At 50.4% G+C, this 12,831-nt stretch overlaps 1 protein-coding gene across 1 annotated transcript in view; it reads left to right on the forward strand.

Annotated features, from left to right (window-relative positions):
* The first annotated feature begins 1,347 nt into the window (after window positions 1–1,347).
* LOC140374615 (neural-cadherin) overlaps window positions 1,348–12,831 on the forward strand; it is a 178,162-nt gene continuing 166,678 nt past the window's right edge. The window contains exon 1 of the mRNA XM_072461544.1: window positions 1,348–2,255. Within this exon, the coding sequence (XP_072317645.1) occupies window positions 1,361–2,255 (895 nt within the window). The 5' untranslated portion in view covers window positions 1,348–1,360. The remainder of the gene's footprint in view (window positions 2,256–12,831) is intronic.

Genomic DNA, 12,831 nt, shown 5'->3' on the forward strand with positions numbered 1-12,831 from the left:
GAGGGAGAGAAGGAGAGAGAGGAGGAGGAGAGAAGGAGAGAAGGAGAGAGAGGAGGAGGAGGAGGAGGGAGAGAAGGAGAGAAGGAGAGAGAGGAGGAGGAGGAGAGAAGGAGAGAGAGGAGGAGGAGGAGGAGGAGGAGGGAGAGAAGGAGAGAAGGAGAGAAGGAGAGAGAGGAGGAGGAGGAGGAGAGAAGGAGAGAGAGGAGGAGGAGGAGGAGGAGGAGGAGGGAGAGAAGGAGAGAAGGAGAGAGAGGAGGAGGAGGAGAGAAGGAGAGAAGGAGAGAGAGGAGGAGGAGGAGGAGGGAGAGAAGGAGAGAAGGAGAGAGAGGAGGAGGAGGAGGAGGGAGAGAAGGAGAGAAGGAGAGAGAGGAGGAAGAGGAGGAGGAGGAGGGAGAGAAGGAGAGAAGGAGAGAGAGGAGGAGGAGGAGAGAGAGGAGGAGGAGGAGGAGGAGGAGGAGGGAGAAAAGGAGAGAAGGAGAGAAGGAGAGAGAGGAGGAGGAGGAGGAGGAGGAGGGAGAGAAGGAGAGAAGGAGAGAGAGAGGAGGAGGAGGAGGAGGAGGGAGAGAGGGAGATTTAGCTTGTGATTGGCCGAAGCTTGATCCTGATGAAAACATGAATTTAAGTGACTTTCACACTTTCTCTTCTCAGTCTGATGTTCTGACTCTTTTCCTCCTGTTGCTCTCTCATTGGTCCATTTGATTGGTGTGGGCGGGGCCTGAGTTTCACATGGAGCTGCAGCTCGCGCTCAGTTCAGTCTGAGCATCCTCATCCTCCTCATCATCATCCTCACCGGGAGAGCACCGAGAGCACCGGGAGCACCGGGAGCACCGGGAGAGCACTGAGAGCACCGGGAGCACCGGGAGAGCACCGAGAGCACCGGGAGCACCGGGAGAGCACCGAGAGCACCGGGAGAGCACCGAGAGCACCGGGAGCACCGGGAGAGCACCGAGAGCACCGGGAGCACCGGGAGAGCACCGAGAGCACCGGGAGCACCGGGAGAGCACCGGGGCTTCTGATCAGGCTCACGTGCTCTGGATGTGATTAAACTTGCTGCTTTCCTCCCGCGGGGACACTTTCCTCCCGCGGGGACACTTTCCTCCCGCGGGGACACTTTCCTCCCGCGCGGACACTTTCCTCCCGCGGGGACACTTTCCTCCCGCGGGGACACTTTCCTCCCGCGGGGACACTTTCCTCCCGCGCGGACACTTTCCTCCCGCGGGGACACTTTCCTCCCGCGGGGACACTTTCCTCCCGCGGGGACACTTTCCTCCCGCGCGGACACTTTCCTCCCGCGGGGACACTTTCCTCCCGCGGGGACGGAGCGGCTCGTGCTCATGGACTGACCCGGTGTAACGGGACCATGTCTCCTGTGATGTTGCTGCTCTTGTTCGCGCCGCTGCTGCGGTGCGGTGCCGCTGACCGCGCGCACGCGGCTCTTCTCTCCGGACAAATCCGTGAGAACGCCCCGCGCGGCACAGCCGTGCACGGACTGCTGCTGCCGCGGTGCGCGGGAGCGGGGCCCGGGGCCTCCCTGAGCGGAGACCACTCTGCAGACTTCCGCCTGGTGCCGCAGGCGCAGCGCGCGCGCCTGGAGTCCACGCGCGCACTGGACCGCGAGTTCATCGCCATGTACGAGCTGCGCGTGCACATGCCTGCGCGCTGTAGGACCGGGCGCGTGCGCGTGCAGGTGGAGGTGACGGATGACAACGACAACGCGCCGTACTTCACTTCAGGGAACCGCACCGTGGACGTGGACGCGCTCACGCCGCTCGGAGCGGAGTTGACGCGCTTTGACGCACGGGACGCAGACGCGGAACGGAACGGCCGCGTGATTTTCTTCTTTTCTCCCGGTGTCCCGCAGCTGCACGTGGTCCCGGGGAGCGGGCAGGTGCTGCTCGTGCAGTCCCTGCTCGGGCTCGTGCGTCTCACCGCGCGCGTCTTTGTGAAGGATGACGGGGACGCACCGCGCGTCGGAGAGCCCGTGTTTCTGCGCGTAAACGTGCGCGCTGGAGCGCCACACGCGCGCGGCAGACGCGCTCTCCTGGAGGACGTGACGTACACCGTGCACGTGCCGGAGCGCGTGCGCGTGGGGCAGCTGCTGTTCACGCTCCCCGCGCCGCGCTTCGAGGTTCGCCGCGTGGAGCTGCTCTCTCCCGCCGCTGCGGTCACCGCGGAGCGCGACAGCGGCAGGATCCACCTGGCGCGTGCGCTCACCGGGGATGAAGAGGTCACCGTGCGCGTGCACAACCTGAGAGGTCAGAAACACTCACGCACGCGCATGTCCGGGTCTGGTCCGGGTTTTTGTTGATTGTCTCTTATTTCACAAAATAAACTGTAATAATAAGTTTATACATTTAAAGTGACTAAAGCCTCAAACTCTTTTTTAGAGTTTTAGAATTTGACTCATGACGAAAGTGATTTGTGTTTCATCCCATTCTTTTTTTACATTTTATATTGACCAGTAACAGTCTCTGGTCTCTGGTCTCTGGTCTGGTCTGGTCTGGTCTGGTCTCTGGTCCGGTCTCTGGTCTGACCTTGTCCCGTCGGGGCTGGGTTCACATCTGGCCTCAGGCTCGTTCTGATTGGTCGATAATCAATAACTGTTGCTGTGGAAACGAGGCCATTAACCGTCTGTTTTTTCACAGTCCAGTTTTTTTGGTCACAACACGTTTATGGTCATCAGGTGAAGGTCGAGGTCAAGGTCAGGGTTTGGGACAGGGTTTGGGACAGGGTTTGGGACAGGGTTTGGGTCTGGGACAGGGTTTGGGACAGGGTTTTTGGACAGGGTTTGGGACAGGGTTTGGGACAGGGTTTGGGTCAGGGTTTGGGTCTGGGACAGGGTTTGGGACAGGGTTTGGGTCAGGGTTTGGGTCTGGGACAGGGTTTGGGACAGGGTTTTTGGACAAGGTTTGGGACAGGGTTTGGGTCTGGGACAGGGTTTGGGACAGGGTTTTTGGACAAGGTTTGGGACAGGGTTTGGGACAGGGTTTGGGTCTGGGACAGGGTTTGGGACAGGGTTTTTGGACAAGGTTTGGGACAGGGTTTGGGACAGGGTTTGGGTCTGGGACAGGGTTTGGGGCAGGGTTTGGGACAGGGTTTGGGACAGGGTTTTTGGACAAGGTTTGGGACAGGGTTTGGGTTTGGGACAGGGTTTTTGGACAAGGTTTGGGACAGGGTTTGGGACAGGGTTTTTGGACAACGTTTGGGACAGGGTTTGGGACAGGGTTACTGACCGGGTCATCCATTTCCTGGACACAGTGTAATACCATGCCAGGCTCCTTGGTGGCGCTGTTGAAAAGTGACCCACGTGCCGCACACAGACAGAGTTTGGCGTCGTTAAGTCGAGGCAATGACGGAACTTTTCCAAAGAAGCTGTGGATTCGGCGTAACCGCGGTGACGTCAGGCGTTTGAGACCTTTGCCCTCGTCCAGTTGTGGATAAAACCATTTTAGATTAAATATCTTTAGGCCTGACTGAAATGTCGTCACATTTTCACACAACATAATGTTTAAAGTCCATGTTGTCTCTGACTTTATTTGGTGTATTTGAACTTTGTTCATATAAATGATGTTTTACACCGATCGAGCAGGTTTTTGTGAAAAAGAAATAGGAAAATATGTAGAAAATGACAGGAAGTGACATCACATCATTAAAGTATAATAGATTAGTTTTGGCCCAGTGTTTGCTGGGTAATTTCCTACTGTGATGTCATCAATATCAAACAGGAAATGAAATTACAAACCTAAATAATAATTTTCAAAAAATATTGTTTTGGGAAAAATTATAATTATATTTAACTTAACTGCATTTTAGTCTTCCAACCTGTAGGGGGCGTTTTTATTATTTTAGTTTATTCTAAGTGGGTGTAATCCCTCATTCGTCCAGGAGTGTTCCATTTTAGCACAAGATTTAACTCCATTTATTCTTGTAACGCCCAAAATCACAACAACACTTGCCTTGACAGTGAAAAATAGATTAAACAATGTCTGTGGGGACGAGGGACGATGGCCCAGAGTCCTCTGTCCTTAGCCCCTCCTTCTGTCCTTAGCCCCTCCTTCTGTCCTTAGCCCCTCCTTCTGTCCTTAGCCCCTCCTTCTGTCCTTAGCCCCTCCTTCTGTCCTTAGCCCCTCCTTCTCCTCCAGGAAAAACAACAAAAAACCTCTTTGTGAAAAGGCCGTGGCTGCAGAGCCATGGCGCGGTCAAATAGCCCAGCAGTTTCAGGAACCGCGGCACGGCCTCATGGCTAACCCTAACCCTAACCTTAACCCTGACCCTAACCCTAACCCTAACCTTAACCCTGACCCTGACCCTAACCTTAACCCTGACCCTAACCCTAACCTTAACCCTGACCCTGACCCTATCCTTAACCCTGACCCTAACCCTAACCTTAACCCTGACCCTGACCCTATCCTTAACCCTGACCCTAACCTTAACCTTAACCTTAACCCTGACCCTAACCCTAACCTTAACCCTGACCCTAACCCTAACCCTAACCTTAACCCTGACCCTAACCCTAACCTTAACCCTGACCCTGACCCTAACCTTAACCCTGACCCTAACCTTAACCCTGACCCTAACCCTAACCTTAACCCTGACCCTAACCTTAACCCTGACCCTAACCCTAACCTTAACCCTGACCCTAACCCTAACCTTAACCCTGACCCTGACCCTAACCTTAACCCTGACCCTAACCCTAACCTTAAGCCTGACCCTGACCCTGACCCTAACCTTAACCCTGACCCTAACCTTAACCCTGACCCTAACCCTAACCTTAACCCTGACCCTAACCCTAACCTTAACCCTGACCCTAACCCTAACCTTAACCCTGACCCTGACCCTGACCCTAACCCTAACCCTAACCCTAACCCTAACCTTAACCCTGACCCTAACCTTAACCCTGACCCTAACCGTAACCCTGACCCTAACCCTAACCTTAACCCTGACCCTGACCCTGACCCTAACCCTAACCCTAACCCTAACCCTAACCTTAAACCTGACCCTGACCTTTACCTTAACCTTAACCCTAACCTTAACCTTAACCCTAACCTTAACCCTGACCCTAACCTTAACCTTAACCCTGACCCTGACCTTAACCCTGACCCTAACCCTAACCTTAACCCTGACCCTAACCTTAACCTTAACCCTAACCTTAACCCTGACCTTAACCCTGACCTTTACCTTAACCCTGACCCTAACCCTGACACTAACCCTGACCGTAACCCTAACCCTGACCTTTACCTTAACATTAAACCTAACCCTGACACTAACCCTGACCCTAACCCTAACCCTGACCCTAACCTTAACCTTAACCCTGACCCTAACCTTAACCTTAACCTTAACCCTGACCCTAACCTTAACCCTAACCCTAACCTTAACCCTGACCCTGACCCTAACCCTGACCTTTACCTTTACCTTTACCTTAACCTTAACCCTAACCCTAACCTTAACCCTGACCCTGACCCTAACCCTGACCTTTACCTTTACCTTAACCTTAACCTTAACCTTAACCCTGACCCTGACCCTAACCTTAACCTTAACCTTAACCTTAACCTTAACCCTGACCCTAACCTAAACCTTAACCCTAACCCTAACCTTAACCCTGACCCTGACCCTAACCCAGCGCGGTCTAAAACGGTGCGGTCAAATAGCAGCAGTTTCAGGAGCCGCGGCACAAAATAACATGGCAGTTTCGGCTCTGTAGAAAACTCCCTATAAACCTTGAGGAGTTCCAGAGTGAAGGAGAGATCTGACTCCCACAGACGAAGGAGGAGAACCAGTTCATCAGGAGGAGAACCAGTTCTTCAGGAGGAGAACCAGTTCATCAGGAGGAGAACCAGTTCTTCAGGAGGAGAACCAGTTCTTCAGGAGGAGAACCAGTTCTTCAGGAGGAGAACCAGTTCATCAGGAGGAGAACCAGTTCTTCAGGAGGAGAACCAGTTCATCAGGAGGAGAACCAGTTCTTCAGGAGGAGAACCAGTTCATCAGGAGGAGAACCAGTTCATCAGGAGGAGAACCAGTTCATCAGGAGGAGAACCAGTTCTTCAGGAGGAGAACCAGTTCTTCAGGAGGAGAACCAGTTCTTCAGGAGGAGAACCAGTTCATCAGGAGGAGAACCAGTTCATCAGGAGGAGAACCAGTTCTTCAGGAGGAGAACCAGTTCTTCGAGTGCGAGTGCTGAAGGTTAAAGGGTTTAAAGTGGAGACAAAGACGTGGAGCAACTTTCATTAAAAGCCAAAGATGATTTGTACAAATCCTGTTACAGAGCGTGAAGGATCCGAGCGCTGTCAGTCTCCCGCTCGCTCGTCCCTGAGGCCCCTGAGGTCCCTGAGGCCCCTGAGGTCCCTGAGGACTGCGCTCGCCGTGCTCATCCTGTAGGCGGAGCTCTCCTCACTCACGTCCTCGTTACGATCCCCGGGGATGTGGAGTGTGTTCAAGCTCGGTAAGCACAGGGACGCTAGAGGAAGTGGACTAAAGTCCAGGTCTAAACCTGGTCTAAAGCAGGTCTGAACCAGGTCTGAACCAGGTCTGAACCAGGTCTGAACCAGGTCTGAACCAGGTCTGAACCAGGTCTGAACCAGGTCTGAACCAGGTCTGAACCAGGTCTGAACCAGGTCTAAACCAGCTCTAAACCAGATTCAGGCACTGAAGGATGGGTCAATGCAGAGGACAAATAATAATCTAAATATATATTATATTTAGGATTATCTGGACCTTCTGTATCTGTGATAAAAGTGCTGTGTGCAGTGGTGCATGCTGGGACAGTTCACATTAAAACATCTCATTTCATGTTTATTTCTATTTAAATGTCTTTAATTAAACACAAAAGCACATATTTACATTATATTACAAATAAAACGATCCCAAAGTGACATATTTATTACTTTCTCAAGGCAGTAATTTAATATATTACATTTTAAACAAGTGAAACAATGTGTTACTTAATACTTTTCATAAAACGTCCCCAAAACTATTGAAGTCAAGTCCTCCATTTTGTTCAAAACATTTAAGTTAAAGTGTTCAAGTATTTGTTACAAATGTACTTTAAATGATAAAAGTTTAGATGATTGATCTCAATGATGAATTGTGCTGAATTTTTATAATAGAATTTTGTAGAAATTTTTATGTGTATATAGTATTTTTATTTTCACCATGAACGTGATAGAAATAAACCCTCAGTCATTTCAACACAATGAGAAGAAGAACTTTGTACTTTCAGTCTAAAATGGAGTCAAAAGTATCCACAGTTACATTTGACTGAAGCCTCCACTGCAGCGAGGACCTGAGGAGCAGAGTTTGAACCTGCAACATTGTTTGTCCTTGAAGCAGCAGCCGCTGAAGGAGAAGAGAAGATCTGCAGAATGTGCATCATAAAAGGAGACCAGACCCTCACCATAGTCCACAAACACCCCGACCTTCTGAGGAGCTCGCTGCAGACACAGAGGGACTTCACGGTCTGTTCGAGCCCAGTACTGATCCTTGTTTCTCAACATGATGCACCAGAATCCATTTTTAAGATAAAACATCTTCCTGTTGATGGACTCTTGGGCCACCCCTAAATCCCAGGCTGTTTTCCCTTTGACCTGAACCTCAAAGTAAAACCTGCCTGAGGAGAAACTCTGCTTTCCCAGAACACAAGGACATCGATCAAACCTCAGAGGAGAATCTGGGAGCTCCTTCTTCACATCTCCATAATGAACCTGTTTGAGATCTTCAGACAGAACGAGCCGTGGTTGAGCAGTGACGTCCAGCACAAACTGCTGCACTCTCAGTAGTTCTAATCTTTAAGACACTTCAGAGAGATGTTTCTCCAGCTCAGACAGAGCCCGGGCTGCACTGCCCTCACACTTCTCCGGCTCAAAGCTCACGCTGCTCCACTCCTTCAGCCCAGCAGGGGGCGTGAGTGCAGGGCAGCGCTGTAGAAAGTGGAGGGGGTCTTGAGAGCGTGAGAGCCGCTCCTCCTCAGTGCTGCTCTTCTCCAGCTCACAGATCTCCTGTTCCAGCTGCTGCACCAGCTCCTGGGCTCGTTTGTGGCTCCGGCTCTGCTTCTGCTGCAGCTCCTCTAAGAACCAGTCCTGACGCCTCTGAACAGACTGCATGAGGTCAGTGAAGGCCTGCAGCCCTCTCTCTGTGGACCTCTGTGTCACTGAGCTCCACACAGCGCTGGATCTCCTGGACCTTCAGCCTCCTCTGCTCCATGTGCGGCAGAGAGGACCTCGTAAAGTGAGAGCCCATCTCCAAGACCAAATAGTTTTCTCTGAGCTTAGGTCTTCTGTCAAAGCTCCTGTTACACAGAGGACATGTGCAGGGCCCCCCAGGGGCCCAGGCCTCACAGATGCAGCGTTTGCCGAAGTTGTGTCCACATGGAGTGGACACTGGCTCAGAGAACACCTCCAGACGGACGGAGCCCAGCAACATCTTCTCCTTCTCCTTCTTCTCCTCCTCCTTCTCCTCCTCCTCCTCCTCCTCCTCCTCCTCCTCCTCCTCCTCCTCCTCCTCCTCCTCCTCCTCCTTCTTCTTCTTCTTCTTCTTCTTCTTCTTCTTCTTCTTCTTCTTCTTCTTCTTCTTCTTCTTCTTCTTCTTCTTCTTCTTCTTCTTCTTCTTCTTCTTCTTCTTCTTCTTCTTCTTCTTCTTCTTCTTCTTCTTCTTCTTCTTCTTCTTCTTCTTCTTCTTCTTCTTCTTCTTCTTCTTCTTCTTCTTCTTCTTCTTCTTCTTCTTCTTCTTCTTCTTCTTCTTCTTCTTCAGTGTTACATTACTGCCAAACCTTATTCGTTAGACTTTATTCCTCAGACTTCGTTCTTCAGTTCAAAGCACCTGGGATCCTCTTCTTCTCCCTCCTCTTTATTCTTTGCAACACGCCCACCGCAGCAGTGCAACACGCCCACCGCAGCAGTGCAACACGCCCACCGCAGCAGTGCAACACGCCCACCGCAGCAGTGCAACACGCCCACCGCAGCAGTGCAACACGTCCCAACTCTATAAACGTCCACCCTGTGTTATATCAGTAACTACCGCCTTACACTGTCCCTGTGACTGGAAGAACATTCTGCAAGATTATTCTGAAACCACAGGGCCAACCCGGTCCTTTCTCTTCCATAAGCCGCACAGCGAATCAGCACGTGCTCGACAGACTCCGCCTCTTGACAGTGACCACACAGACCGCTCATTTCATGTTTGCCTGTCCTACTCAGTGACCAATTGAGCCCGGTATGGTCCATCCTCATGCGAGCAAAGGCCATTTCCTCCCCCGCCTTCCTGCCCATGGATCTGTAGGACCAACACTACTTTGTATCTGATAAGATAAGATAAGATAATCCTTTATTGTCCCGCATGGGGAAATTTCATTGTTGCACCGCAGGTAGATACAGAGGTAGATAGAGAAGAAAAGGACGGATCATTTATAGGAAGTTTGAAAAACACTCTCAGTAGAAGATCTTCTATAAACAAAACCTCCCATTTCCCAACAAGGGATGGAGGGCAAATAATAAAGATAAAAATAAATAATACATAAATACATAAATACCATGTCATGTGATCACGACAGTAATTGCACATGAATATGTTTCACGACGGCACATGGATTGCACATGAATTTCACAGTAATTGCACATATGACAGAATTGCACATGGTTAGGTCAGTATTGCGAGTGTTCAGGACTAACAGTGTTTGTTATAAAGTCTGACAGCAGCAGAAGGAAAGACCTGCGAAACCTTTCCTTCACACAGCGAGGGTGGATCAGTCTCTCACTGAAGCTGCTCTCCAGAGCGGACAGAGTGTCCTGCAGGGGACAGAGTGTCCTGCAGGGGACAGAGTGTCCTGCAGGGGACAGAGTGTCCTGCAGGGGGTGAGACTCATGGTCCAGCATAGATGTGAATCTAGCCAGGACCCTTCTGTCCCCCACCTCCTGCACTATAGATAGAGATGCCGTCCAGTGTCACAACGACTCCAAAATCCCTGCCAAAGTTTATACATCTGACTCTTAATAATAGGTTTGATTTCACATCAATTGACGGCCGCCTAAGGGAACGTTTAGCGAGCGAATCAGCCACTTCGTTACCATCCACCCCAACACGTACAGGAACCCAAATGAAGGAAACCCTCACATCCTTCCTGGACAGAGAGAGTATCAGACAGAGGATGCAATATAGAACATCCTGTCTGCAATATAGAACATCCTGTCTGCAATATAGAACATCCTGTACAATCCCACTTCCCAGACGTAACGCTTTGCGATGCAGAAAGGCTGTCAGGGGCCACCACAACGCCGCAACCCCGTAAAGTAGACTCGGCCCATTCCAACGCTAACCGCATCGCTATGAGTTCCGAGGTGAAGACAGAAAGGCGATCTGTTAACCTCTTCTTGACCGCCAGAGCCCGGTCAGGCACAAAAGAAGCCGCGCCGGCACGCCCACTCTCAGGATCCCTAGACCCGTCCGTATAAGTAAATACATCATCAGAATGTTTATCAATGAGCTCTTGAACAACGACCTGCAGTGCCCTCGCAGTGCCTCCTTTAAGTCTGTTTTCTCCACATGAAGAGTACCACAATAACTTCAGATTCCAAACATAACACAGAATCCATGGTATTTCTGCCACTTTGGTGCGTGGAAAGCAAACTCTGACTTTCCAAGAAGTAATCAACCGCTCGGTAAACATGCGCTCCATGCTTTTCCCTTGCTGCGACGTCAAGGCGATCGGCCTTTAGCTTTAAGGGTCGGACGGGGGTTTACCCAGCTTCTGGATCAGTACCACAATAGATTGTTTCCATGCACACACACACACACACACACACAAACACACACACACAAACACACACACACACAGGACACACACACACACAAACAAACACACACACACACAAACACACACACACACACACACACACACAAACACACACACACAGGACACACACACACAAACAAACACACACACACAAACACACACAGGACACAAACACACAGGACACACACAAACACACACACAAACACACACACGCGTGTCCCGTGTGAACAGGAACATCTGACCTGTGTCTAATCCCACTGTGTAATCTAATAATATAATAATATAATGATATAATCCGTCTGTGAACAATTCTGCTGCGGCTGATTCACAAGGAAATGACACGTGAAATAACTCTATATGTTTAAGTCAAATATGAATGAAATTGTAACGATGTAAATATTTGAATTATGCACAAAAAGGCAATAAAAGCTGCTGATTTGGCCATTTAGACCGTGCTTCTGTTGTGTCCTATTATATTATTATATTATTATATTATTATGAGCAGCAGATTTTCATTCGCGTTATGTTTTTACTGAACATTCTAGAACCTGCACCTGTCACTCAACACTTAACGATAATCACCACTAAAGTGAGTGAAAACAGGAAGTCAAACGCTAACGAGGTCAAACGCTCATTAACGCTGATTTTACTTTGTCTCCGTGTTTTGTATTTTGTTTGTTTTTGTGATTAATCTTTGTGGGACGAGTCATTAGCGTAAAGTGGGCGGTCCATCTGCCGCCCGGGTCAAAGGTCAGGTCCACAGAGAGCCGGGGATTAGAACCAGAGAGCGCGCGGATCCAGGCCAGCGACACGAGCCGGCGCTGCACCTTTTGATCTGGTGTTTTTAAGATTCAACTTTGAGATTGAAATAAGATATAATACATAAGAAATAATACATTCATCACCGTTTCACTGGACCTCAGAGCTCTGGGTCCAGGCCTCCCTACGCTAACTCCCCCCGCTAACTCCCCCCGCTAACTCCCCCCCCCCGCTAACCCCCCGGGCTAACTCCCCCCCCCCTAACTCCCCGCGCTAACTCCCCCTGCTAACTCCCTGTGCTAACTCCCCGCGCTAACTCCCTGTTGACTCCCCGCGCTAACTCCCCGGGCTAACTCCCCCCGCTAACTCCCTGTGCTAACTCCCTGCTAACTCCCCCCGCTAACTCCCTGGGCTAACTCCCTGTGCTAACTCCCTGCTAACTAATAAGTCACGTGACGCATGAAAAGATAAACACACATTCTTTTCCAAGCGCCACTGTTTCTGAGATAACGTCACTCCTTCCAAATATTATGGCTAAGCATGGAGGAGCTAAACAGCTGATTGTGCACGTGGGTGCAGTGGACATGCGGCGGGAACAGACTGAAGTTTTGAAAAAAGACTTCTTGAAGTTATTCGACGTGCTTGATGAAATGGAAATCAAAACTTTCATAAGTGGACCTCTTCCAAACATCGACAGGAGGATAAACAAGTTTAGCCGGCTTCTTCAGCTGAACACATGGCTATCCAAAGAGTGTGCACCTAGAGGACTACATTACATTGAGAACTTCTATCTATTCTGGAAACGAGAGGACCTGTTTAAGAGAAATGGCCCACACCTATGCAGAGGTGGAGTGAGGGTACTGACAGAGAACCTGCTCCACGCTCTGAGGCATTGGACTGGGCCTGGACAGGGTCCTGAGCAGATAGTTAGAGAAGAGAGGAATGAGAGAAGAATTCCTGCTCCATCAGCCAGAGACCGAGCCAATGTTTCAACATCAAAAGCACCACAACCTCAGCCTCCACCAAATGATTCATCAGCAGCTGCTCCACCACCACCAGCAAAGGATTCAGCTCCAGCTGCTCCACATTCACCTCCACCGCCTCCAGCAAAGGAACAATCTTCAAAGGCCTTGGACCCATCTGTGACAAGCCCAACAACATCCCTGTCATCGCCCCTGCCTTCACACCAGCCCTGGGTTCCCCCTGCAACATCTACTCCCACTAAAGATTCATCATTCTCCTTCTCATCTCCATTCTCACCCATGGGCCTTCCCAGCCATTTTGAAAGTCTG

The sequence above is a fragment of the Eucyclogobius newberryi genome, unplaced genomic scaffold, assembly GCF_026437365.1.
Source record: "Eucyclogobius newberryi isolate DKJ021-1_F unplaced genomic scaffold, fEucNew1.0.hap1 SCAF_3, whole genome shotgun sequence".
In the NCBI taxonomy this organism is placed as follows: domain Eukaryota; kingdom Metazoa; phylum Chordata; class Actinopteri; order Gobiiformes; family Gobiidae; genus Eucyclogobius; species Eucyclogobius newberryi.